The 27,449-nt window shown below is 39.4% G+C and overlaps 2 protein-coding genes across 5 annotated transcripts; one reads left to right on the top strand and one right to left on the bottom strand.

Moving 5' to 3' along the window:
- Positions 1–621: 621 nt before the first annotated feature.
- On the top strand, positions 622–10,257 carry scamp4 (secretory carrier membrane protein 4). 3 transcript variants are annotated; one of them, XM_042005687.1, is made up of 7 exons: positions 622–700; positions 1,245–1,311; positions 1,430–1,558; positions 1,715–1,871; positions 3,818–3,919; positions 8,426–8,543; positions 8,680–10,257. In XM_042005687.1, exons 2-7 carry the CDS (start codon positions 1,305–1,307, stop codon positions 8,866–8,868), a joined length of 702 nt encoding a protein of 233 aa, XP_041861621.1. In that variant the 5' UTR covers positions 622–700; positions 1,245–1,304; the 3' UTR covers positions 8,869–10,257. The 3 variants fall into 3 exon arrangements, with proteins under 3 accessions (XP_041861621.1, XP_041861622.1, XP_041861623.1); XM_042005688.1 differs by having other exon boundaries at positions 670–700; positions 1,249–1,311; XM_042005689.1 differs by lacking the exon at positions 622–700 and adding an exon at positions 763–946.
- si:ch211-129c21.1 (uncharacterized protein LOC563087 homolog) lies at positions 9,482–27,339 on the bottom strand. 2 transcript variants are annotated; one of them, XM_042005685.1, is made up of 14 exons: positions 27,199–27,339; positions 20,587–21,097; positions 20,193–20,335; positions 18,401–18,463; positions 17,913–18,011; positions 15,424–15,523; positions 15,017–15,127; positions 14,747–14,898; positions 14,455–14,627; positions 14,104–14,260; positions 13,779–14,001; positions 13,353–13,468; positions 12,980–13,199; positions 9,482–12,872 (listed from the first exon to the last, which is right to left on the bottom strand). In XM_042005685.1, exons 2-14 carry the CDS (start codon positions 20,693–20,695, stop codon positions 12,115–12,117), a joined length of 2,424 nt encoding a protein of 807 aa, XP_041861619.1. In that variant the 5' UTR covers positions 20,696–21,097; positions 27,199–27,339; the 3' UTR covers positions 9,482–12,114. The 2 variants fall into 2 exon arrangements, with proteins under 2 accessions (XP_041861619.1, XP_041861620.1); XM_042005686.1 differs by lacking the exon at positions 27,199–27,339 and adding an exon at positions 25,220–25,346.
- Between the last annotated feature and the right edge of the window lie 110 nt (positions 27,340–27,449).

The following is a 27,449-nucleotide window of genomic DNA, read 5'->3' as shown; positions in this document are numbered from 1 at the left end:
TAAGAATATGAACAGTCATCCTTCAAATGTCAAAATCGCTAAAATGCAAGTTTTACAAACAATCCGCCCCGTGGGGGACGCCTTATGATTTCAACCATCAACCTTGTCGGAGCCAAAGTGAAGAATACGCCTTCCAGCTGATGTTTCGAGCGTTTGGATTGGCCACGGGGTTTTGACTTTCAGAAATTAGGTTTCCATGTTGTTGTGTGAAATCGAAGTACGGTCCTGGAGAAAGGACGGCATTGTGTCTTCCGAGTGACTTTCAATCTAACAGTTGGAAAAGTAAAATAGTTCTTTTGCAAGTTCTGAATGACATTGTTGTCTTTTATTGTTTTATTGATTAGTTTGCAATTAAAACGTTGTAAATGTTTATATATCTATGAGGCTCGGATTTTCTTTCGTCTAAACCACAAAGGTTTATTAACAAAACTGATAAAATAACTTGAAAGATTGTAAACTTTTACACAACGGGGTGTGTGTGGTATACATACGAACAGGGGTCATGTTGTAGTCACGCGTTTTCCGTTTACCGATCATGGGTGACCTGGGATTTGTAGTTCTTCAGGCCTCCAGACCAGTCGAGAATACACAGTGTAGAACTACAAAATTTATTCGGTGAAGCGCAGTCGCAGTACGGTTGAAGGGGGACGAAATAGCACATCCAAAGTGATTCCCGATCCGTGCGGTTGTCGACGGAAACGTGAGTAGATAAACATTATCTCGTTAAGACTGACAGTTATTCATTGTATTGCATTAACTTAACAACTCTAATAATTTCACTTCATATTAATTGCCAAACATATGTATCCAAAGTAGCATCAGCGTGATACATAAAGACAGTAAGCTCATCCTAGCCACTGTTGGACTACTGAAGTGCTCCACAACGCGCTTTAGCAACTGTCTACTGCAAGATATCGATCACCAAGTAGACGTTTGAGTAATTCACGTATGTTTAGACTTACTGTCAAATTTTGATATATATATGTATAGCATTAGCGTAATCAATACTTTGACAAAAGTTAGGTTTGTGCAGACAGGAGAGTCACGCTAATTGTAATAACATGGTTTATTGAATTAGTATGAGTTTACCCTTCGCGTTCAGATGAAGAAAATTAACCTCTTTGAACTGAGATAAACGTCACCAACGTCTTGTTGCCATAAAAAATATCAAAGACAAGTAAGACATCTTATTTTAAGTGTGAGTCAACTAGTTTTTTATGAATGTCAATATTTCTATTATCCAGGAAGGAAGTAAGAAAGATTACAAATTTCTTAAAAAAAAGGAAAATACTGCGACTTCCAAAATGTCAGGTATGTCAAATCTATCTCTCTATCTAGATATCTATCTAGATTCTGTTAAATGGTTGGATCTGAAATAGAGAATTGACAAGGCGTTTGTATGATGGTAAAACTTTGTTTCCTCTTTCAGAGCGAGCAAATAACTTTCCTCCCCTGCCAAAAATCTTAAGAATAAAGCCATGCTTTTACCAGAACATAGAAGAAGAAATTCCTGGACCCCACCAGCAGTTGGTGCGCAGGGTTTACATGCTTTGGATGAGTATGTTTTTTCATTTCATTGCTTTTTTGACTTTGTTCCTCCTTTTTTTTTTAAGAACAAGAAGGAAAAGGCGTTCTTTTCACTTTATGTCAAAGAATGACTTCCCTTCCGTTTCTTTTCCCTCTCTTTCTCCCTCCACCCCTTTTTCATCCGCAGTGTATTCAGGCACCCTGTGTGTAAATGTGGTCTCATGCATTGCTTGGTGGGCTGGAGGTGGAAATGTTTCAAACTTCGGCTTCTCACTGCTCTGGCTCATCCTCTTCAGCCCCTGTAGTTACGCGTGCTGGTTCAGACCGCTCTACAAAGCTTTAAGGTTAGTCAACGTCTTAAATGTCACAAAGCAGGAAATTTATTAACAACTCCACTTTATTTTAACTTAGTTGATAAACCTTTGCATGCTTCAGAGATTGCAGCATACATGAGCACCCAAACGTGAAAAATCAGTCCCTCCAGGGTTTCACTGTTTCTTTGATTTTTACTAATAACCAAAAGCACTCAAATTTATTTAAAAGTTTATTTATAATATTCCAGGTTTATTCTTAAGTTTGTTTTTAAAAATTGGATAGATGGGTGTTTTCTCCTGAGCCACTGGGAAGACTGTTCCAGTAGTTTGAGACATCTGGATGATACAGACTCATCACAGTGATTTTCCTCTTCTGTTCACACATTTCAGTTGTTTGTCTTCCACCATAATGTTGGACATAATGCAGAACGGCTCATCTCCTTTTTCATGGTCAACACTGAGAATGTATTTTGGGCTCTGTGGTCTTCACTAGACAGGTGTTTGACAGGGTCAGAGAGCAAGAGAAGACGACATTCCCGATCAAACCTGGTCCAGCCACTTCCAGGGGCTGTAACCTTTGTATGTTAAGCAGCTGCACAACCACTTGAGCTAAACCCCTTCCCAGACATTGGGGAAGTGTCATATACAGTTCCTCACAATGATTTTAGGTGCAACAGAAACACAGATGTAAAGCTGACAACATGCATATAAGATAATGTGGAGGAGCACTGAGATTTCAGTCAGGATGGGAGAGGGAAGAAAGAAGCAGTAAGTTCTGGAAAAAAGGGAGGGGGGAGTTTCACCAGAAATGGCCATAAAACACGGAGTTGCAGTAATCTAAGCGGGACATGATGAACAAGTGGATAACATTTTCTAGGTCTTGTTGAGGCAGGTAGATATCTCTTTGGCTTTGACACTTGGGAGTTTCACGTTACAAAAGGGCCTGATAATCAGTATAAACACCTAAAAAAAAATCACCAGATGATGTTGAGCTATTGTAATCAGGAGAAAAGGATCAACAAGGTGGTATTAATTGGTTGTTTACTGCCCAGATAAAGAGTAGAGCAGCTGTGATATGATTTCAAGAAGACCTCTGTTGTTGCTCGCCACATATCCGGACACTTTAGCTTAACTGGAACAGGCCTGTAAGCAGAAATGGTCTGACTCACCTTTTAGAACATTGAGTCTGCCCCCAGAAATTCGTGTTTGAGGTTATTGCTGCCAACTGAAGTGAAGCCAGTTATTTAATTTCGATTTCATGCTTACTTCTTCCACTAGCAAAGTGAATATTTTAATAGGTATGTTCAGAATAGACACAAAAACTTAGTACTTTGTGCTTTTAGCTAAAGCACATTGGGTTTGTTTATGCATCTAACCAAGGTCATATCACATTTTCTGAAAAAGAAATGCGGAACTCTCATTCATTTCAAGTAGTTCACATGCTTAGTCTTGGCCCTGTAAATTACACAGTTTACACAAGGAGACTTGTCACTAATTAGCTACATTTACTTAGACTTATAATGAGAAAATGTCAAAGTTAGCAAAAGCTAAAATTATTAAATTATTGATGTTGGATTAGTATGTCCATTTATTTTAGTTTGTCATTAAATTGTTCATTTGAAATTATTATCAAAGTGTTGATGTGGACAGAATGAAACTGTAATCATATAGTTGGAGGAATATAAGTTGTCACTGGTGCTAAATTCTGTGTTGGATTAAAATGTCAAGTATATGTTTGAGCAAAAAGCAAAAAAATATTTTTTTGTGTTCTTTAAAGTAACATTTAATAAATAAAGTTGGTTGTTTTATCATCCAATTTCTAATCCCTGAATAGAGGATTTGGAATAATACATAAATCTTATTATACTGTATAAGCTGTAATAAATATAAATCTGTATATTTGTTCAAATAAAAATGAGAGCATCTCTAGGCTTGTGTGTTTTCATCTGTATCATTATTTGTGTTTTCCTTCACAGGGCTGATAGCTCCTTCAACTTTATGGCCTTCTTCTTCATCTTTTTCCTCCAGTGTGTCTTGTCCCTCATTCAGACTTTAGGCATCTCTGGTTGGGGAACTTGGTAAGTTTGAACTAAACCAATGTGATCCTGTATCTTTGGTCAATTTTTATCAGTGGCACAAGAGCTTTTGCTAAGTAATAAAGGCAGCGGGAAAACATACCTTCCATCCATAGACTTGCATTTTACATCTACTGATATGAACAGGAATGATCAAGTAGTAAAACAAAGTCCTTTATACAACACATGGTAGACACTACTCTACATTTTCACTGCTGTTTGTTGTGTTCTGAGCTGGCGGTTACTCACCAGGTTTGTTTTACCTTCATTTTCTTAATGTTGAATGTAAACATGGGATGAGCTTTCAAATATTAGTCATTGTTTTATTTTATTTGCTCATTTGGTTTGCAGAAAGTCACATTGCCTCAGGTTACTAAATCAACACCTGCGTTGTCACTCACAAGCTGGTTTTTGAAGGGATGTTTATAAAAAATGGAACTGACATTGTTTTTTTATGCATTTACACACACCTCAAGGGCCATTTTATAGATAAAAATGATTGTGGAGCTGGGGTGGGGGTTATAAAACAAACAATAGTCACAAATTATTATTAAAATTCTGACAAGATCTGATTGAAATATTATAAAATACAACAGAAAATGTTTATTTTTGTCTGATCAAGGGACTATTTGGTCTCACTATGTCCTGAACCTCCTCACACACTAACTTGAGCAAAATGACAACAACAGCATCCAATGCAACAAATGAATAAGTGCCATCATTAAAAAGTGCCTTACTGTGCTTTGAAAGTTTGATCAGTTTTTATAGAAACAAAATCTACTGCTAACCGTGCAGAGCTTTCAAACTGCCCTTAAGGTGCTTGTCTGTTACAAGGAAAATGGTGATAATATGAAAAATCAGTCAGCAAGTTGAACAAAGAATTCAATCTTTGAAAAGGGGGAAAAAGTACTTAAAACATTTTTTTTATGTTGCCATGCTTTATTTACACCCAGTGTCTAAGAGTGGATGGGAATGCTTGAACCATAGATACAGCTATCTGTATCTAGAAAAATAAATATGTGGAGCGGGCAAGTGAAGGCGTCAGGCACATGGCATCTTTGTCCCTCTTTCAAGGACAGCCTGCTTGGATTTACAGTCTCATCTTTTGGTCACTACCCACAGATCATGACCATAGACAAGTGTAAGAACATAGATCAACTGATCACCATGACCAATGCAGAGTCTGCATCACTGTGGATGCCACACCACTCCCCCTAACAATCTCCCACGCCGTTCATCCCACACTTGTGAACAAGACCCCGAGATGCTTGAATTCCTCCGCTCAGGGCAAGACCTCCATTCCCAACTCGAAGAGAGCACTCTACCTTTTTCCAACTCAGGAAAAAGCTATTAAGCCATTTCTCCCAACCAGAGACGTTTATCGTCCCTCAAGTGCATATGTTGTGAGTGTGTTTACCACTATGCTGTGCGCTGAACCCACAAGGCACTTTGTTTTGTTGTCCGCTTCCTGTATTTCTCATTTTTAGGAGGACCAAGTCCACTTCTTTGATCCCAACCAAAGTTCGTTTGCGCATTCACAATTCTCCAAACAAAGTGGATTTTCCAAACAAACGGACTAGAATTTGAATCAGAAAGGCTTAGTATAAAACAGCATAAAAACATGAATGGATGATGATAAAGGAGCTACCTTATTTAGGGCACTTTCACAGCTTTGGGCTTCAAAATGCTTGAATCTGCCCCTGGAAGCAGATGAATGACAGATATGTGCAGCCTGTCTAAATTTTTCCCACAGTGACAGGAGGCCTTACTTAGCTTAACTATTCTACTCAACAGAATGAGTTAGAAAGATTTGTCCAGCTCTTTGGCTCAACTCAGCTGCATGCACTTATGCCCAAGATGATATTGTGTGATGAAATCGTGATCTTGTATTTAAACGAAATGACTAAAAAAAAAAAAAATACACACACATATATATATATATATATATATATATATATATATATATATATATATATATATATATATATATACACACACACACACAGTGCATCCGGAAAGTATTCACAGCGCTTCACTTTTTCCACATTTTATTATGTTACAGCTTCATTCCAAATTATATTAAATTAAGCTCTTACCTCAAAATTCTACACACAATACCTCATTATGACAAGGTGAAAAAAGTTTATTTTTTAAGTTTTTGAATTTATAAAAAATGGAAAAGAAGAAATCACATTTACATAAGTATTCACAGCCTTTGCTTAATACTTTGTTGATCCACCTTTGGCAGCAATTACAGCCTCAAGTCTTTTTGGATATGATGCTACAAGCTTAGCACACCTATCTTTAGGCAGTTTCGCCCATTCTTCTTTGCAGTACTTCTCAAGCTCCCTCAGGTTGGATGGGAGACGTCTATGCACAGCCATTTTCAGATCTCTCCAGAGATGTTCAATCAGATTCAAGTCTGGACTCTGGCTGGGCCACTCCAGGACATCCACAGAGTGGTTCTGAAGCCACTCCTTTGAGATCTTGGCTGTGTGCTTTGGGTCATTGTGCTGCTGAAAAATAAACCGTCGCCCCAGTCTGAGATCTTGAGCGCTCTGGAACAGGTTTTCATCCAGGATGTCTCTGTATATTTCTGCAGTCATCTTTCCTTCTATCCTGACTAGTCTGCCAGTTCCTGCTGCTGAAAAACATCCCCATAGCATGATGCTGCCACCGCCATGCTTCACTGTAGGGATGGTATTGGCCTGGTGATGAGCGGTGCCTGGTTTCCTCCAAACATGACGCCTGACATTCACACCAAAGAGTTCAAGCTTTGTCTCATCAGACCAGAGAATTTTGTTTCTCATGGTCTGAGAGTCATTCAGGTGCCTTTTGGCAAACTCAAGACGGGCTGCCATGTGCCTTTTACTAAGGAGTGGCTTTCGTCTTGCCACTCTACCATACAGTCCTGATTGGTGGATTGCTGCAGAGATGGTGGTCCTTCTTGAAGGTTCTCCTCTCTCCACAGAGGAACGCTGGAGCTCTGCCAGAGTGACCATCGGGTTCTTGGTCACCTCCCTGACTAAGGCCCTTCTTCCCCGATTGCTCAGTGTAGACGGCCGGCCAGCTCTAGGAAGAGTCCTGGTGGTTCCAGACGTCTTCCATTTACGAATGATGGAGGCCACTGTGCTCATTGGGACCTTCAAAGCAGCAGAAATTTTTCTGTATCCTTCCCCAGATGGAGGTCTACAGACAATTCCTTCGACTTCATGCTTGGTGTTTGTGCTCTGACATGCTGCATGCATGGTCAACTGTGGGACCTTATATAGACAGGTGTGTGCCTTTCCAAATCATGTCCAACCAACTGAATTTACCACAGGTGGACTCCAATTAAGCTGTAGAAACATCTCAAGGCTTATCGGTGGGAACAGGATGCACCAGAGCTCAATTTTGAGCTCCATGGCAAAGGTTGTGAATACTTATGTAAATGTGATTTATTCTTTTCCATTTTTAATAAATTAAAAAAATCTCAAAAAAAACTTTTTTCACCTTGTCATAATGAGGTATTGTGTGTAGAATTTTGAGGTAAGAGTTTAATTTAATATAATTTGGAATGAAGCTGTAACATAATAAAATGTGGAAAAAGTGAAGTGCTGTGAATACTTTCCGGATGCACTGTGTATATATATATATATATATATATATATATATATGCACTGCCTCTAGCACTACATGACAGCACCTGGGTCCAACTGGACTCAAAGCAGTCTGACTATCACTTAATTGTGATGTCCCATCTTGTTTGTATTCATGCTTGTGTTGTTCTTACTCTCAAATGTAAGTCGCTTTGGATAAAAGCGTCTGCTAAATGACTGTAGAATAGAATAGAATAGAATAGAACAAAACTACAGATGTTTTACCCAAACAGGCACAGCATTTTTGCAAAATCTCACAACTACAACTGAAACATAAACAAGTTATTTACAGGAAATTAAACTGAAACGGACTCGGGTGACCCGCTGTAATGTCAAACCTTCCTCCTGCTCCACACGGATGTGTTGTAAAGTTTATGCTGGTTTGTACATAAACTCATAATGAAGTAGAGCTACAGAGACAACTGATCTGGTAATTTAGCCCTGAAAGCTGAACATACCTTTCTTAACTACTAGAAGGTCACGTCATCAGAATCTGATTTTCTGCGCACATTTTCCACTTTAATATTGTATTTTTAATAAAAAAGAATTCACTATTTAACCCTTCCCCAGCTCCTTTATTTACTTTTAATCTACAGTTGCCACATCGAGCATGCTTTCTCTGACAGTTTTAAAAATTTAACAAAAAAAGTTCAAGAAGTGAACAGTGAATGCGTAACATTTTTCACTTGGGATTTCAAAGTGTACTGATCAGTCAGCCGATAATGAGTTTGCTGGTTATCACTGCGCCTCATTTCTCACTGCTCATTTGTAACTTTGGATTACACCTGTATTAAGTTCACTTTGCTGTGTGTGCACTGTCTGATACACTAACCCATACTGCTTCCATTTCACTCTCACCAACACATCAAAGCGGCTGGATTGCCACAGTGATGTTTTTCAGCCAAAATGTGGGTTCAGCTATAGTGATGCTTATCACAACTCTGCTCTTCTCTGTGGTGACTGCTTTAATGGCACTGGTTCTCATTAAGGTGAGTGAACGCTGAGGTTGAAATGTGCTCACAGTTGCATGATTTTCATAGTTTTTTTATCTTTCACATATGCTCAAAAATGGTCACAAAGACAAGTAATTAACCCTTTTCTATTTTTTTATGTGACATGGTCCAGGTGCATAGACTGTACAGAGGCGGCGGCGGTAGTCTGGAGCGGGCTCAGGAAGAGTGGAGCACTGGAATGTGGAAGAATGCACCGGTGAGGGAAGCAGGGTTCAACGCTGTCGCTCAGACAGCCCAGGGCCCGAGTTTGCCCCAATATCCTGCTGCCGTGCCGAGTTACCCTGACAACAGTCACTGGTGATGGCTACAAGTCACCCCTAGATGGAGACAGATGACTGATCATTTATATGCTGCAGAAGAAAGCACTTCAAAACACCACTGCATTTCATCCTTTATTTGAAAATTATATGGGTGTGTTGTTGTTTTTTTTTTTCTATAATTTTCTATTGCCAACAACGCTAATGAAAACCAATTGGGAGGTTATTTTCAAAATGCACCATTCCATATCAACTTTGTTTACATATAGTTAATAAAAAATGAATGAAAAATATAGTTTTAATGCTCAAAGAAGAGATTTGGTTGGAAAGTTGTCGTGTGTTGCAGATATTTAACTGGAAATCCAGAAGAAAGTATGAGAAGCTCAATAAATAACAATGTGAGAAGAATGAGTGCCTTAATGGTGGAAAGATTTTGAGAAATGCTAGAGCTGCGTGCTAGGTATGGTAGTATAATGAAGAACAAGTGTTTTTTTTTTTTTGTTTTGTTTGTTTTTTTTTTTCTTATACAACAAGAAAGTCTATAAACTGCACGATTTATATTTGGTGAAAGTCTTGTGTACTCCAGCTGGACTTCAGTTTATATTTTTATACGTTCTACTTGATGCTTTCATGCTTGCTTGCTATTTCTTGCATTGCGCCTTAATGCGTGCAGTTTGCATGTAAAAAAAAAAAATGTCTTGCTTGACTTGCGCCTTAACAAAAGCTGTTTTTTTTTCTTTTGTAAAACTGGATTTTTGCTTCAGTGAAGCAACTCTCTTGTGTAATTACTCACTGAACACTAGCGTGCCAAAACACTTGCTTCTTTCCATTATTTTGATATTGAAGAAAGACACACCCAAAGTAGATATTGTGTTGGACTGTGCCTCAGTATTTCTCAGTATCTGTTGTTTTAAACTAAACTGTTTGGTTTTTGTGGTCAGAGCTTGCAGTGAAAGCCTTATGAGCTGTTAATCTTTCAGTTACTTTAATTTTTTCCACAGATAACTTGAAATTTGTGCTTAATGATTACAGTGTGCTTGCATGCATCCTGCTGTGAGATGTAGACTAATCAAGCTTTTAAATGAACTGACCTCTTGTAACTACCAGTGACAGGCACAAACTAGGTGAGTGAAATCCTGCACGTATAAATTGTTTGAATGCAGTCTAATGTTGGACATGACTCATCCTCTGTCAATCCAGCAAGCATCTGCTTCATGTTGATAATGTTACGCCAAGTTTAAGCCTGTCATGGCCTGTATGAAGTGAAAATCTTCACTAAGGTAAAGGTGCCTGTCTCACACATTTCTCTTCTTGTTACAAAAGTGTCCTTTATGGCCAACTGCCAAATTGAATATTTTATTATTTTTTATTTGGTGAAATGGAAATGTTTAGTCATCTCTGAATATTTCAATAAATATTCATATCTACTCTCATTACATGTCTTTACTGTTTGGTCATATAATACATTTCAATGGTGAGATTTAAAAGTATCCTTAAGTAATTAGCATTAGGTTTAACAGCGCAGCTCGTTTCCAGAACATTATTTTTACATATATAAATACTACTGATGTAGGATTAGTGTATTTGATGGGTAACAACCATTTACCTGCAGATGTTCAAACATGTTTCATGCTAACTTAGAAGAACAGGTCTAGTAAGACCTGTCATAAGACCTTTCTTCATTCCAGCTGCCTTCCTCCCTGCCAATTCCTGTTTCTAATTTTCCTGAAAACGCTGCCTTCTTTGGCGTATTTCATTTTATCCAGCTGTAGACATGCTGCAGTCATGCTGATATATTCAGAAATACCTGACAAAAGGGAGTGTGAGATTAGAACAAAAAGCCAGGAGTATCATAGAATAGCTTAAAACAGCCAAAACGAAGAAACCGAAGAGACAGCAGCAAAAACAAGTTAGATACACTCACTAAGTCTTTTTTTTTATCTTTTTTTGTCACAATGACAAACTAAAGCCACTGGTATAAAGCAGGGTGAGGATCCCTCAAATAACAGACTTATGCAGCAGTAACATTTATTTTTCCATTCCCTTAGAGCAACATTTATCCCCATTTCTGTTCATGACAACTTCCTTATGCTGCACTGATGAATAATTGAGGACAGTCCCTCTTCAACCCCCTTCATATCTACAGTTCTTGTTGGAGATCAAACATAATGCAGCTCAGTGTTGCTGTTTGTGACATGATGAAAAAAGGAAGGAGAAACTCCTATAACTGACCAAAACAGATGAGCTCTTAACCATAGAGTCATTGAGTTTTTGTCCCTCCCTGCAAACCGCAGGGATTATCTGCTGGATTCATCAAGACAACACGTCACAGAGCACTGGCTTTCTGAAAGAGAGGCATGCAATTACTGACAGCTAGATGCACGCCACACTCCTGTCACACTTTTATTTTTTATAAACAAGGCAGTGTTTTTCAAAAGTTGACTATCATTCTTACATGTGCAGTCTCAGCTGAAATATACACCCACACCTCTACAGTACATTCCAATGGCATTTTTGTATTTTTCATGGTAAGACTGCAGTATGCATGGAATTTGAAAAGCAGCTCTGTACCCCACCCCCAAAAAATAGCAGACCCTAGTTACAAGAGTTCACCCTTACTTTTGACATATTCCTGCAATAATAGTTTGTACTTTTTTAAAGGAGGCTATAGCTATAACAATAGTTTTAAATCACTGTATGAGCATCTTTGAAATGCCTGAGAGTGGCGGTATATCCGTTTTTGAACAGCTACCAGGAAATGAAAAAGTAGCCCAGGCTGATGGTGAATTATTAACGCAGTCAAACATTGTATTATTCTCTCTGTGGGTGAATGATATCTTAGGTAAACATCAGGATCCATAAAATGAAATGTACTTGGAAATTAGGTGCCATGCTACTTGTTCACTGTTGTCAACATTATGTACAAGAATTAATTTAATTTTGTATGAAATACAAACTTAACTGACACAAATAAATAGTTAAAACATTGGTATTGTCTGTACATGATATATTACATGTTGAATTAACCTTTTGTCATAATACAAAAAAGATATGTGTATAATCATGATGTTTAAGAAGTTTTCTGGAACAAAAATTCCATGTCATATCACTGAACATCAGCTGCCTGGTTAGAGGGTGAATATGATGGTGTAGGAAATTGGCTGGCAGAAACAAAGTCAATTAAAAGAATTTATAATGTACAATCTATTCTTGAGGACCATCTCTTAGAGAAAGTACACCTATAGAAGATAATTAGTTCTTTGATTGGACTGAAGTCTGCCTCAGCAGAGTCAAATCTCTGACTCATCATGTATGTATCCCAGACCATCCAGACTTGAAATGTTGGCCATAGGTGGAAAGCGATGTTCCCCGTTCCCTTTGAAGTCCACAGCAGAGTGATTATTATTGGCACTGCAAGGTCTCCCCAGCTCAGGCCCCAGGAGCTTTATCTCTGAAGTTCTGTTCTGGATGTGCATGTAGTCTGCTGACTCTCTTCTTCCCTCACGGTCCTTGGAGCTCTGCAAAAACTTAAAACACTTCAAATGCCCTCGAATCCAGATCCACAATATGACCCCCATCAAAGAGAAACAAAGCAGCGACAGCAGAGCCACGGCCACCTCCAATCGACTCACCCTGCTGGAGGTGCTATGACTCTCGGGGGATAACGGGTCCTCGCTGCCTGAGCCCGACCCTGGCTCTGGTGCAGCTGTTCTCAAAGTGTGAATGAAGGTTTTAGTTACTGTGGGTCTAGGAGTGGGGTAGACCACTACTTCTGGCTCAGAGTGTAGATGTAAATGATAAACTCCTACGGTCCGGTTGTGTGTTCGGCTGTTTATCTGCTCTATTGAGTCACAACTGTACACACCAGTGTCCGATTCAGATGCATTCAGGATGAGGAGGCCTCCGTCGTAGATGTAGTATTTGTTGCTGGGGTGAAGCGATTGGTTGGAGAATCGCCAGTGGGCCTGTGCAAGGTTGGAATGAGGCTGGCACAGAAGCTGGATGTTGTTCCCTGGAACAAGGGCTAAGTCAATGGCCACGACTGGATCTAAAATACAAACACAAAGTTAATACGACTTCATGCACATACTGCTGGGACTTTTTCACAATTACTTTCTAATAAAACATTCAGCCACACAATGCAAATAAATGCACCTAGTTGAGGACACTGCGACACATCTCCTTCTTTCAGACTCTGGATTGCAGTTTTTGAAGAGGGAGACAAGTTGTAAACAGAGGAGCACTGTGCAGAGGAGGGGTCCCAGCAACAGTAAGGATCCCTGGACAGGATGCAGTCCACACAAGTCTTGTAGCGGCTGCAGTTACTGAGCGGCATCTGAATAGCACCAAACTCTGAACCAGCATACAACTGGCCCTATCATTAAAAACAAACATGATATAAATTAACAAACCAAGAGGCTTATTATACATTATATTCCATGAAATATCTGTCCATAGAGTCAGGCTTACACTGTAATCACTGTAATAAGCAGTTGGTTTAACTGCTGTGTAATAAACCTGTTATTACCTGACGAGATGACAGGCGCAGGATGCTGATAGGCTCAGCGTTTTCATACACCTGAATCTCCTCGATGATGAACATTTCCCCACCGTAGTTGACAGCCTTCTGAATGTAACCATTTTCTGTAAAGGAGATAAAAAAATATCCACAAAGACAGGACAGCACATCGCACACACACACACACACACACACACACACACATACACACTAATCAACATCTTTTACTTGTACTGTCATTAAATATGAGCCTTAATCAGTCAGCAAATTATAAAGGTTAAACTGAGTTTGAGAAAGGGAATGTCATATTTCTATTTGTCAACACAGGATGAAGACATATGGAGGAAAAGTTTTTTTTTAACTTTAAATGATAATTATGGAGTAATTGGGACATTTTCTGATAGCTTCACTTTTCTTTTAGTGAAATCATTTTACCTGTGCCAACGAACATAACGTCATATGTCTGTCCATCCAGAGCCAGCACGCTGTCCACCACAATTCGAGTCAGCAAGGCTCCCCTCTTGACCAGCAGCGGCGCCCCCATCTGTGGATGAACAGCCTCGTCCATCAGGGGACGGTCTCTAATAAACTGGAGGGTTTTGTCTGGAAGGTCCAGAGAGCGATTCATCCCCATTTTACGTGCCACATCGTTGATGCACTAAAAAATACATAAAAGAAGGTTAAATAATTTTTTCTTCAGTGTGTTTATGCGTCTTTCCAATTTCAAGTCCTCATAGCGACAAACTCCTTATAAACTCACCGCTCCCGGTCTGGGGACCGGCACCTCACCGGTGTACATAACCCACTTCACATGTGATGTCTCCACAGCAACAGGCGTCTTGAACCTTCCCTCATCAAAAATGTCTCGAATAGCAGAAACGCTGTATGCACATACTGCAGATACCTGAGGCAAGCTCCTTAAAACACAGAACCACATATTTATTTAAACAAACCCAAATACAAGCAAGTGAATTACTTAAAAACAATGAAAATGGCTAGAATGACTAAATCTGAAAAAACACAAAGCTGGTTTTAGTCATACATTCTTATCAGCGAAAATATAAACCACAGGATAGCCATGAAACCACAGGAATTGAGGTTTAACACTCACGACTGCGGAGTGAAGACAGCATAGAAGACACTCTTCCTCCAGTCCTTGTGTTTCAGCAGGAAGACATCCTGGACAATGGGGGGCAGGCTGGGTTCAGGGAAGGAACAATCCAGACGAGCTTTCAGGAACGACGTCCATTTCCTCTGCAGCGTCCGCTGGCCACCCATATCTCCCTAAAAACAGACACAGAGCACGCCGTGATGTGCACACGTTCCCTCTGACAACCACCAGACCTGTGTCAGACAGGACAGGGGGCTTGCACAACTATTTTTAAATCTGAGTTTCATCATACCTTGCAGACCCGGGCCACTCGTGACACTGCAACTTTGCTGTAGAAGTCGTACTCCATGGCATTCTCACTAAAGAATAAGTACACTTTATCATCGTCCCCGTCAGGACTACCAAAACTCTCACGCACAAAGTCCATGTAGACGAAGTTAGGCTCTGAAATTTAACAACGTCAAATTTGCTCAGTTAAGCAAAGAAAAGACCAGCATTAAGTCTTAAATATTATATACATTATTATACAGGACATAAAATCCTTGATTTTGCAGGAACTCACCGCTGAGCCAGGAGCTCTTAAACTCGGTGCGAAGAGCCAAGTTTGAACTGCGCAGAATCACAGGCTCAGAGCCCAAGAAGTTGATGGATGTAGCAGAGTACAGGTCATTTCCTGTTAGCCAGGAACAATAGAGGAGTAAACATTCCTGAAAATCCATTATCCATATTAAGTTGGAACAATAAAACATTTATATGCCTACCAATGGACTGAATAAATGAGCTTTTTTGACTCATCAGAATGCAGAAATGATGAGTGAGCAATATGTTTTAACATACTTGGGAGTATAGTTCTTTTGGCAAGTAATATGTTCACACAGCTACAATGCATGTCTCTCTAGTTTCACATGAACAATCAGCATTTCTCTGCGCTTTGTTCCCTTTCGCAGCAAAGTTAATTCAGACACTCACCAACCATGAGGGAGGAGTATCTCTGAAAGGGATCAAAAGGACACTTCCCCTTTCCCTCCTCTGGCTTTCCCTTCAGCGTCAGCTGGCCATTAGCAAACGTCTGTCGGAAACAAAAGGGAGGAAATAAAAAGTTAAAGAAGAGCAAATATGAAAAATGTTATTGTTTTATCCAGACAGCATACTGGAGTTGAGATCTGAAGGTAGAAGCAGCAGTGTTGAATAAAACCCGTAAAGTATACAAAAGTAGACTTGATTTCCAACATGCATGCTTTGGTAGCAACCCTAACACACGTAGTTTATCAGTCTACATTAAAAGTAGTTTTTTGTTTTTTTTGCTTAGGAATGTTCCTAACTGAGTGAAAAAGCCCAGCTGTATCTCAGTGGCAGCCATGATAAGAGCTGGTCAAATACTCTAAAAGTTAAGGAAAAGAGTTTACATGCTTTGGTTGGTATCTCCTTTAGTAGAGGAAACACCAGAAAAAGAAAGGGAGATAATTCTGTTCCACAATTCACTGCAGCTGCTTTTTAAACATCTGTAGTCTCAGCACTGCAGACAGATATCGCAGCTTAGTGGAAATGGTGACAGGAGTTATACTTGCGCTTTCCTTCTACCTTCTTTCCATAAACTAGATATGTTTTCTAATGATGACTAGGTTAAGTGCAGAATTCTTTGAGAGTCAATTTGTTTATTTAGTTTAATATTTGATTGAACACTGAACCATATTCATAAATAGGACCCCAACACTTTATCTTTTAACTGTTTTGTTTTGGGCCCTGGTAACCTTTACTTGACAGTGGCTAGACAGGAAGTGGGCAGAAACAGAGAGATGACATGCAAACCAGGACTTGATGACCTTCAGTATCTGTGCACTGGGCACCTGCTCAACAGCCACACAGCACCCCACACCAACCACACTTTAGTTATCCACTCATATTATTTTGGTGCTTATTCCAGCTGTTCTTTGTTTAGTTATTATTTAAATAAAAATTGAAATTCTTTTCATTATTTCACAGTTAATGTCTTGTTTTATATATATATATATATATATATATATTAATATATATAGTAATCATTCTTTGCTGTGGGCCACTTTTCTTACTTAGTTTGTATTATTAAATGAGGCCTACATTCCTCATTGCATTCTTAATTTCAAAAAAAGGTTAAATAAATTAATTAATCTTACAAAAATTAACAAATTGATCTAAACAAAAAAATAAGGAAATTTGTGTTTGGTCAAGTATTTCTCCCCTTTTATAATACCAATTATTATGTATTATACATCATTTGAAAGCATGATTAGACACCTTTGCAATAAGGTATAAAATGTAAGGATCATGTTTTTGTGGAATGAGCAGTAATGGGTAGAGTCCCCCTAGAAATGTGCCAAAATCCTCTATAATATTCTCTTGTTGGTGTTCACTCGTTTTGAGATTTAAATGCTGTCATTCACAGATGTAAGACTGGAACCTGATTGGCACCTTAATGACAGACATTTCAGAATGAGATTCTGGAAGCAGTGGCGAACTCATATCTTCAGGAGCTGGGACCAAAGTCCATCCTCCTGGATACCACCCCCTTCCCCCACAGAGCCTGGATCATCACAGAGCACCTTTTGATGATCCTGGGCTTAACCCAGCCCCAGTGGTTGACCTTCAACAACTCCTGCGTATGGATTTTCCTCACTACTGATATCCCTGACAGTGTAAAATGAATAAAGTGTAAAAATGGCCAATTTGTATTATTTTTTTATTTATTACTGTGGGAAAGTACAATCATCCAATCCACCAAGAAACTCAGAACAAGAATGAATACCAACAGGAGGGCGGTGGAACCTTTGTCTAGTTTTTTCAGGATTCAACCCAAATAACAGTTCACATATTATCAAATACTCCCATAAGGAAGACAAAAAGTACTGATGAACTGATTGTACTAGCAAGTACTCATTTCAAATGTGTTATTTTATTTTTACTCCTCAGGAACACGCAGGTTTGAACACCAGTAGAAATAGACTGAAGGAAGTCAAACTGATAAACTGATGGATTAATCACTTTATTACAGTAATGGTATTTATTTAAAGTCAGTCCCACCAATGCTGTGCTGATACTGTAAATACTAACCATGTATCAGTCCGCAACATAAAATAGTCTCCCTGAAATCTAACATTTTAGGGCCATGTGGAAAAAGATCTACAGTCCTGAAGCGTTTACACAATTACTGCCATTTTTTAAAATACAAACTGGGAATCTCTGAGATATTTTTGAGGATTTATTTCTTAAGGATTAATCAAGGGTCTAAAGAAGTTATCAGAGGCAATTCAAAGAGTTCATGTCGAGGTGGATCAAGAAATCTTCTGCAAAAGTCTCAGACAAACATTACCACCATTATTTTAATGAATGAATGAATATTCTCAGATTTAAAAAACAAAAGATAAAGAGAAATTTGTTCATAAATTTCTCATCACTGACCCAATATACAGCAGCATACTCACCATATAATCACAGGTTGGGCTGAAGGCATTCGTGCCACACACATAAAGCGTAGTGTCGTTTACGCTGTGCAGGGTGCGAATGTAGTTGCGGCATTCCACCTGCAACAAGATCCAGCAGAGAGAATGTCGAGGTCACCGTTTTGTTAGTTCAGCCACAAAAACACAAACATGCCACACACATACACTGCCTGAGAGCCGAGCTGCTGGCCAAAGGGTCAGGGATGTGCACATGTATTTTCTTCTCCTGCCTTTATTTGGACATTCAGTACAAAGCTATAAGCAAAGCACATCAAAGGGAATTCTACGCAAAGGCTTGAAAAGGAGAGAAAAAAAAAACACTCCCACATAAATGATTTACAAAGGTACAGAGAAACTGCCTGAGGGAGTTTAGTGGTTTTTGGTTGATGATCATCCTTTAAGGCTATACCCTTTCCATAGAAGCTAAAGTTACTGTATGCAAGCTTTGTTTTAATAGACACTGCACAAACCTCAGCATGTTTTCCCTTGTATGTGCATTCCCTCTGCTTCTCCTCAGTCACTCGCCAATACACCTGCATCAACAGAAGGAAAGTGTCTTGTCAAAGCATGCAGGGATGATGTTGCAACTCCACAGCAGCTACAATCAGACTGATAAGAAGTTTGTTTAACATAAAGACCTGTCAATGCACTCAAAAGGTGCGCACCTGTTCGCTGAGGCGCCGGCCTCTCCCCAGTTATAAATGTTAGATTAACAACATCTCTCTGTGTGACCACTGAGTAAAGTACAAACTATTAATCATCATTTTTCTTTAAAAAAATATCTTATCTTGCTCAATGATTGCAAAATAATGTTTGCTTTGGCTGAACTCAAGCTCATGAAATTTACCAACTTAGTTATAATCTTTAACATAAACCATATTTTTAGGTTTAAAAATCCAATATCGTATGTTTAAAAGAGCCCATATTAAAGTTCCTGATTTCATTTTGGAGGACCCAAAGAAAATGTGTAATTCTTGAATGTTTAAAAAGTGCATTATTTTTCTCATACAGTCCATCACTGCTACACCTCTTTTCACCCTCTGATTTATATGCTCTGTTTCAGCTCCTGTTTCTCTTAAATGTTTTTCTTGTTTTTAAATAATTTCACTGTTTTGTACTGGCATACAGTCATGAGAAAAAAAGTACACCCCTTTCAATTTAAAGGTCTAACATATCAAGGAATAAAAAGAAAAGAAATGAAGACAAACAAATAAATTTGGTCCTTACAAGGTCCTATAATAAATTAAAAACAACCACAGATTAATGACATTAAGTGACATATTACACTGTCTTATTCTTTATCTGAGAATAGCCACAACAAAATGCAAAAGCAGTGTGTGAAAAATAAGTACATACTAAGATTTAATACACTGTAGAGCTGCTTTTAGCACCTTTAATAACTTAATACAACATTTCTTGTGTGACATTATCAGTATTAGTTCAGTTCACTGAGGTTTTTGTGCATTTGCTAATGCATGACTCAATAACAGCTAAGTTTCAGCTGCCAGACAAATGGCCTCACATCTGACTCTAGAAAACTTTGGCAAGCAGAAGAGGTCATGGCTGACAGCTTTCCATACCTAAGCTGTGTTATTGTGTTCGTATTACAAGAGAAGAGACTTTCTCCTGGTGACACTTCCAAACAAGCCACACTTTTTCAGTATTACACCAATTTTAACCTTAACTTTTAACATGCTGAGGCTGAAATGTAGCTGTCTTTGTTTTGCATTTCCTCCCATGATGATTGCAAACTGTCTTGAATATTTTCCACTTGTGAAACCAGCAACCTGCCAAAAAGTCTGCTTTCATAGTGATGCTTACTGATGATCAGTTAATCAAGTGTATTTGATTAGCAGTACCTGATTGATATTTACCCTTTTAATTCTTATGGATAATAAGAATTAATAGAATGTTTAGTTTTTCATGCTGCTTCCTTCAGTTGCTCCACCATCAGTCACTTTTCTGTAAATGTTCCTGATTTTTAAAAAGCGTGAACCAGTGAGGACACTCAGATCCTCTGGCATAAGTCTATTCAAAGCACAAGACTAAAATATTCTTGATGAGAAAGCTGGAATAACTTGCCAAGCATAACCTGAGAAGCACTGAAATATTGAAATGTGAAATCAAGCTGCATAACCTCATTAAATTATATTACATTAAATTTTAGGTTTGAGCTTAAATCTTTTTATGCACATTCTTTTTTTCCCATGTAGATTTTAATTAACTATTATCGTCTCAACTTGTCTCAACAGCAGTTCTTACCACGGCCTTTTTGACTGAGATGTTGTTGATATCCAAAGCATAGATGGCCTCTCTTGCTCCCAGCAGCAACACACCCAGGTCATCTCTGATCAGCATAGCTGAGTAGTTGAAGATCCCGTCTTCTCTGAACAACTTCATACCATCTACCCAGAAAAATCTGCATTACTGCACTGACATTTTAGCAGCTCTCACTGATTGCTGTTGGAGAAATACTTTCATAGCAAAAGGCAAAATGCTAATTCAGTGAGAAACTAATAAACTGTCCCTGCTGTCAGCAAGGAGAAAATCTATAGCAGCTTAAGGTGCACTACTTGAACATATAGCATAAATACAATTCTGATGTTAATGTTTCTGGCACAGTAACACTTTAAAATGATGAGAATTTGTGACTCACTTTGGTAGGGGATGGTGTTTCGTGGGACACAATAGTGAGCGTTGAATGCACTAAAACAAACATGGAGCATCAATCCACAGACGATGCTTAGGGCTGACAGAAGATTCATGGCTCAGAGTCGAGGTTTGTCTAAGAGTGGAAGGGCCTAACGGTCCAGCTCTGCCACCAAAGCACTAAATCAGAGGCAGAACATGGTCCAAATTCTCAGTCCATATGCCGTTAGACTGTGGCAACGTCACTGTCCTGGACATGTGCCATCCTGGCACCAGCCCTGTTAGTTTACAGAGATCCTCTGATGTCGATTTATTCAGAAGTTTAACCAGGACTGTGGAGTGTTGGTGGAGTGCTACTCAGCCTGCTTCGGTTGAGTTTGAAGTCGATGGGTATCTATGTCGGCGTTAGCCTCCAGCGCAGTGCTAATGAGCTGCTGGTGTCCTCTCTGGAAGGAGGAGCAGGAGCCATACTGCCCAGCTAGTGATGAAGGATGCTGGAGGAGATCATTTCCACGGTTCTGGGAAGGATATGAGAATATCTATGAGATAATCAAAGAGACCAATGAAATAGAAAGACTGACTTTATTACTGAAGTTGCAAATCGTTCCACTTATTCTGTGTTATGCTCAAGATTCATGCAGGGCTGTTTAAAGATGTGATAACCCTGCATTTCAGTGACTGAAAGATGGACGACTTCTACAAACAAGCTGGAAACTGTGACAAAGGTGCAACTCGATAGACAAAATGCATAGTGAAAAAATTACATTTAACCTATTAAATAATAACATTCTGCATTCTTATTCCATAAAAAAAACACACAAAACAGAGTTAAACATATCTTGTTGCTGCAGACACGTTTACAGCTGAAGTTCTGGCAACTCATAACAGCAAACTTCACAAAGGAAGCTGACGTTAAGTGAAAATCTGCAGTCTGCCATGTTAACCCACCAACCCCCACACACACTTTCCCCTCTCAGTATCTTCCTGTCCTCCTCCCTGATAAGAACCAACTTCCTCTTGGGTCTGAAAGGTTCAAGCAGCAGAAGGGATCAGTTCAGGTTTAGGCATGAATGCACGTCACTGTCATTCACTGCTTCAGCAACTCATGCAGAATCGAATGTTATCAAATCTTTGTAAAGTTTTGTGTCTGCTTTGACTAACTAAGCCGCGCAGCCTCATTCAAAATTCATCAAGGTGTTTCATCTCAGAATAACACACAAAGCTCACATGAAAGTGGACTCGCGAGGTAAAAATAAATAAATAAAACAGTATTTGAGCACAGTGTTCTCAGAAGCGCCAGCACCACACGACTGCTTTGCAACTGTCATTTCGATTTTAGCTCTCAGAGGAAAATATACAGCAGATTTTACAGAGATGCTTCCTTTGAAACATCCCACAGAGTTCTCGCCTGTTGACAGAAACCAAAATGACAACCTCCAAATTTCCTCGAGAGACAGCTAGGCGCTCATACCCCTGCGCCTCCGAGCAACCTCAGTTTTGAACATGCATTTTGCAACTAACAACCATGCTCCCACCTCGTTGTCATTTAGAGGGGGGGCAAGCTGCTGCATGCGTAGGACTGCTCATCTGTTGTCAGAGTGGGACGTTTTCCCCCTCAGGCTGCTGGGAGGCTGAGCACCACAGCTCAACGGAACGATTGCAAGTCATTTTTGACATATAGCTCCAAACAGCGTAGACAGGTCGGTATGGCTGCAACGATAGGAAAGCATGCAGCCATCGTGCTTTTTTTTTTTCTTATCTGTTTATCCAGCGTGCTCATGCACGCACATGTGCACAAGCAGGCAAGGTAAAAGAAAAGGGGGAGGAACAACAGCTGAAGAATTTACAAGTCACACACAGCTGACCGGCTTGACAAATGAAGAAAAAAAAATAAATAGTGACCATAATTTGCTGTTGCCTGAAAATTTTTTTTGTTTGTTTTTTTTTTTTAAACAGAGTTGTGTGTCTAGTTACCAACATTTACTGTCTTTTTTACTTCTGCTGCTTGGCACAAGTCAGGTAGCATACAGATGTTTGAGAGACTGACTGACTGACTAAATAAATAAATAAATAAATGGAGTTAGCCAACACAGTCAGCATGGGGGTGGGGGGCTTGCAGGGCCAAAAGTTTTAGCTTTATACATCCCCAAATAGGCAATTCGGTTGCCATGGGCATTCGCACACAATACAAATAGAAACAAAAACACTCAAGCTGGACTCTGCTATAGACCTTTGCAACAATAGTGTCACAACACAACTTCAGATTACCATAAATTCAACAACAATTACTGACACCAAATTTATACAAAGTGCTTATTGGAAAGGTGAACAGCAGCAGGAATAAATAAAAGAGTTTCTAAGGTGTTAATTTGAAAATTAGGGCATTACCAATCACCCACTAAACGAGTCCATTAAAGACACTGTGAAGATGGTGGTCAGTGAGACTGGAGGGTGAAAAAGGGTGCCACATGTAAACAAGCTCTTTAATTAAATCTTTAATAATAAAAAAAAAACTCTAGATTTTAGGAAGTGCCGGTCACCCAGAGCTCCATTTCCACCAAGGGGTGCTCGGTACGGAGTGGGGAAGTATGCATTTTTTCGGGTTTCCACAGGCAAAAACTGGGAAGGATGTCAGAATATCCAATCAGCCAAACCAAAATAATCCAGTGATACTTCATTGATAAATGGAAAAACTTGACTTGAGCCAAATCACAAGTTTTATCAGTGCTTCTTCTTAACTGTGTACAGCTGTAACGTCCCTGTTCATAAAATGTGAACAGTTTGGACAAATGACATCACCCACAGCATCTGAGTTTATGTCGTGTGAAAGCTGTTTTATGATCAAGAACACTTTAGCGTTGATGTAGACAAACATTCACTTGCTTTTGGGCATCTGAGGTTTGCTGAGGTGAAAGTCAGTTTACACCGAATATTTGTTAGAAACTGAATGTTTATATTTGGTGTGACATCTGAGGGAGTGGTGAGATTTTAGGGGTGCCCTTAGTTTCTGGTCCAACAGAAGACTATGATGTCACTCATGAGGAGAGTTGCTACCTAAAAACGATAATTCTGCCAAAAGTCAAATATCCCATCAAACCACCCTCCACTTGTTTTAAGTCACTGGAATTACTACATCGGCCATTTTCTCTGAAAAGACAAATATATTCTGAGAGAGTAGATGGTGTATTACCGTCCCAAATTTCAGTTTCCTGTCCTCCTGAATTGAATATGAATGCATATTTGTTGATTCTAGATTTTTCACCGTGGAAAAGGGTATACATACAACTCTAATAACTTTTTAAACATTGCAAAGTGAACTTATTCTTAAAGAAAATGATCCCAGATACAAGTTATTATCCAGGGTAGTGCATTTCTTTTTATCTTTTAACATCAGAGAGAAGGACCTCTAGATTTTTTTTTTTTGCCAGATTCTTTTCCCACACTGGTGAGTTGCATTTCTTTGGATAGTGTAAAAGATATTTATTTTACTTTGTGTTTTTTAATTAATTAGAACGTGCCTACACATTAACTGTTTGGCCCTTTATCTTGTGGGTCAAGGTTACACAACATCTTTGTAGGACTTAACTGCTTACCGGCATTAATATCTTAATACTTTAATACATATTACAAAGTAAGTGATTCATCTTACTAAGTTATTAATGGCACACCTTTATTAACCCCATGGAGTCATTAATAAAATCACTGCAGAACTGGATGGAGTGGGGGTAACAGCTCTTCATGATAAATTTCATACAATGACATTAATTATTCACATAAAAGACCCTAGGTGGCCTTTTTTTTTTTTTTTTTTTTTTTTTTAGGTACACTTTATTTTAAAATGACCTCTTCTCACTTCTTCTAAATTCATTTGTTTTTTGTTTCATGTTCAGTCATGTTGTCTGACACCTCAATGGCCATAACAACAAACCTACGTCCAAACCTAAGTCAAAGAATGTGTTATGAAAGACAGGTGTGAAATCCGTTTGTGTCTTTTGTTATACATGTTTCCAATACAACCAGCAAAACCAGCTCATTAAACTCACAGCAGCTCTGAATATACTGATGTTCTCCTTTTTTTAAAGCCCATCCAACACATCATAAAGACAGAGGATGCTATAGCATCTGCTTTGATGTGAGTGAGTTACTGTCAGGAACAACAAAAAATGAGTGTGACAAACACCGTTTCTTTACCTCCTTTACATCAAGATCTAAATGTCAGTTTATATATCCCACCACTGCAACTGCAGGTGAGTTTTTACTCATCAAACACCTCAACGTGAACAGCTGGGCATAAAAAAAAGCTGAATATGAACTAGTAGCTGGAGGAGCCATGCAGCAGTATCTCCAGACACTAACCACTTCAAGCATGGCGGTATTTATAGCCAGTTCAGGAGCCTCTGCAGTAGTTGTCAGTACAACTGCGTGCTGTGTGCAAAGCAAATCTCCACACGGCAGTCAGAGACGTGCACAGACACGCCAGCTTGTTGTTGTTATCCAAGTGAATCAACGCCACCCCTAAAAAAAATATAAATAAAGTGGGGGGGGACTTAAACAGGTGGAGTGAGTAACGACTGCGTAGGCAAATGTTTAGAGTACAACTCTTTCACCACGCTGTTTGGGCGAGGCTGTTACTCATTTACCTGAGCTGTTGACAAACCGTTCAACAGGTCCGACGCTGGTTGAGTCACTTGCTTTTTGCCTGTTGTCCCGTTTCTCTTTGTCTGCCTGGCTGCCAGCTTTAAAGCTGCTGTCCTCTGGCAGGCTGGCTGGTGAGCTGGCTCTGATACAGAGTTCCATCACCGGGGCCTAAACAGGAAATCTGCAGTGGGAGGGTGTTAACCTCTGACACTTTGGGTGTCTGACAAACTTGTGAAACATTCAGTGGAAAACAGCCCAGTTCAGAGAGGAGTTATATTTGTGCAAGTTCAGCACTGCTAAGGAAAAAAAAAAAAAAAAAAAGAGCAACAGCAGGTTGCCACCGTTTGGATGTGCAGAAACTGGCTGCATTTAGCTGAAAACATCGCGTCAAAAACGCACCATGTGTACAAATTTTAAGCCTGCTGGAGCACGTGCGATTACAACTAAGCCATCAGACGACTAACTATCATTAAAGACGACAAGCGAACCGCGCCATACTGCAACAACACGTCTAATAGGATCCTCGCCTCCTCTCTGACAAATCACTTGTCATTGATGAGACAGGTCTGTTTAAGTGCAACGCACATTCATGCATACACACACTGGCAAGTCTCAGCAGGAGCTGTGGCATTCAGGGAAAACACAAACACCCTTGCATGTAGCCTACGCTGTTGTGTGACATGATGAGTGACCGATGAAAACAACCCCCCCCCTCCAAAAAAAAAAAACATGAGAATAAGGGGTAAATAGCAAGACAGAAACAAAGAGTGTTATGTTATTATATTAATCTTTGATTAAAAAAGTGTATAATAGTGAGGAAAAAAAAAAAAACTAAATCCAAGCTCTGTCCTCGAAGGCTACTCCTTCTTAAAAGTAGTCCAAAACGTACAGATGTTCAGGTTATAATCTTATTTATGACACAGGTGGGAATGTAGAACAAATGTATTTATGGCATTGCCTGAAAAAGCATGATAGAAACAATAAATTGTGTTTAGCTGAATTCTGAATCAGTCACCACAACTAGAAGTAGAGACAAATTAAAACTGCTTTCCACATTATTGTCATGTCAACATTAAGCCTTTGAGCTTTATGAAATCTCAAACAACTACACATACACACTCTCCCTCTTTAATATGTGTTTTTGTGTTTTCTTTTCTTTTCTTTTTACCTAGATTTTTGAAAGCCACTTTATAATCTGAGTTTAGTCAGTCTGTGGGATCACAACACCGTATGACCTCATGGTATCAAACAAAACCCTCATAATAAGTGTAGATGCACCGAGTGTATGCATAGTAAACAATAAAACAGAGGAAATAAGTATCATCTCATGCTTAGACCACAGAGATGTCTGTGGCGTTGTGTAAAGCTGGGGGCCACCGTGAGTTTATTCGAGCTGCTGCGCGACAAGACAGCTAAATACTGGACTTACAGCTAACCCACCATCACATCATCCATACTGTATCCTACTGTAGTATGAATCTATTATTGAACTCAGTCATGTTTAGTTGAAGAGGTCAATTAAACACGATTAAGGTCAGTTCATTACAATAGTTACTGTATTTAGATGTAAAAAAAAACAAACAAACTTGTCTTTCAAAGGAGAAAATAATGAGTGCAGTTACTCCAGCTTAGTATACAGCTTGGCTTGTGACCCACCATCACGTTTACTCCTGAGTGCACTGACCCAATGATCCTCCCAAGTTTGAGCGTTTCTCCTGGTGAAACCCAATCTGCGGTGGTGAAAAGTGTTTGTAGGCATATCCCACTACTGCTTACTCCGACTCCCCACTGCTATTATTAGATTAGGATAGCCCATAATCTTTAAACAAGTCCGGGAATTTACAAGTGTACCGTCTCTGCTCCCTCAGTCTAATTCTCACTGCGATTCCCGAGAGCTCCGTGGAAAAACAACCGCCGTGTTGGGACCAACCTGCGCAGAAACAAATCAGTGAAAGTCACTTCGTCCAGGGATCAGACTTACCGGGAGGTGCCAGGGTCTACACGGGAAACCGCTCCGCCTGTTGTCCGTAAAGCTTGTTTTGATCCCGGCACTGTCTGCTCCACCTGTGACACTCACTCCGCTCCACACCTCATTCCTGCAGGAGCGATTATCCAACAGTCAGGGAGCTCCCAGTGACGGGCAGCACCTGGTCACGTGACTCATGTTTGTACCTTCTTTTCTTTTTTTTTTAAATCTCACTTTGCAGCCAATCAGATGTGACGGAAAATTAA

This window comes from Melanotaenia boesemani, chromosome 14, assembly GCF_017639745.1.
Source record: "Melanotaenia boesemani isolate fMelBoe1 chromosome 14, fMelBoe1.pri, whole genome shotgun sequence".
NCBI classification, from domain to species: domain Eukaryota; kingdom Metazoa; phylum Chordata; class Actinopteri; order Atheriniformes; family Melanotaeniidae; genus Melanotaenia; species Melanotaenia boesemani.
Note: the sequence above shows the minus strand (reverse complement) of the source record. Positions and strands in the feature narration are given on the sequence as shown.

Coding starts and splice junctions, on each gene's coding strand:
- si:ch211-129c21.1 (XM_042005685.1), bottom strand. CDS start 20,695: ATGAATCTTCTGTCAGCCCTAAGCATCGTCTGTGGATTGATGCTCCAT. Junction 20,336..20,586: donor AAACACCATCCCCTACCAAA/GTGAGTCACAAA, acceptor TTTTCTGGGTAG/ATGGTATGAAGTTGTTCAGA. Junction 13,200..13,352: donor TGCGCCTGTCATCTCGTCAG/GTAATAACAGGT, acceptor TTTTAATGATAG/GGCCAGTTGTATGCTGGTTC.
- scamp4 (XM_042005687.1), top strand. Junction 1,559..1,714: donor GGTTTACATGCTTTGGATGA/GTATGTTTTTTC, acceptor TTTCATCCGCAG/TGTATTCAGGCACCCTGTGT. Junction 8,544..8,679: donor TGGCACTGGTTCTCATTAAG/GTGAGTGAACGC, acceptor GACATGGTCCAG/GTGCATAGACTGTACAGAGG.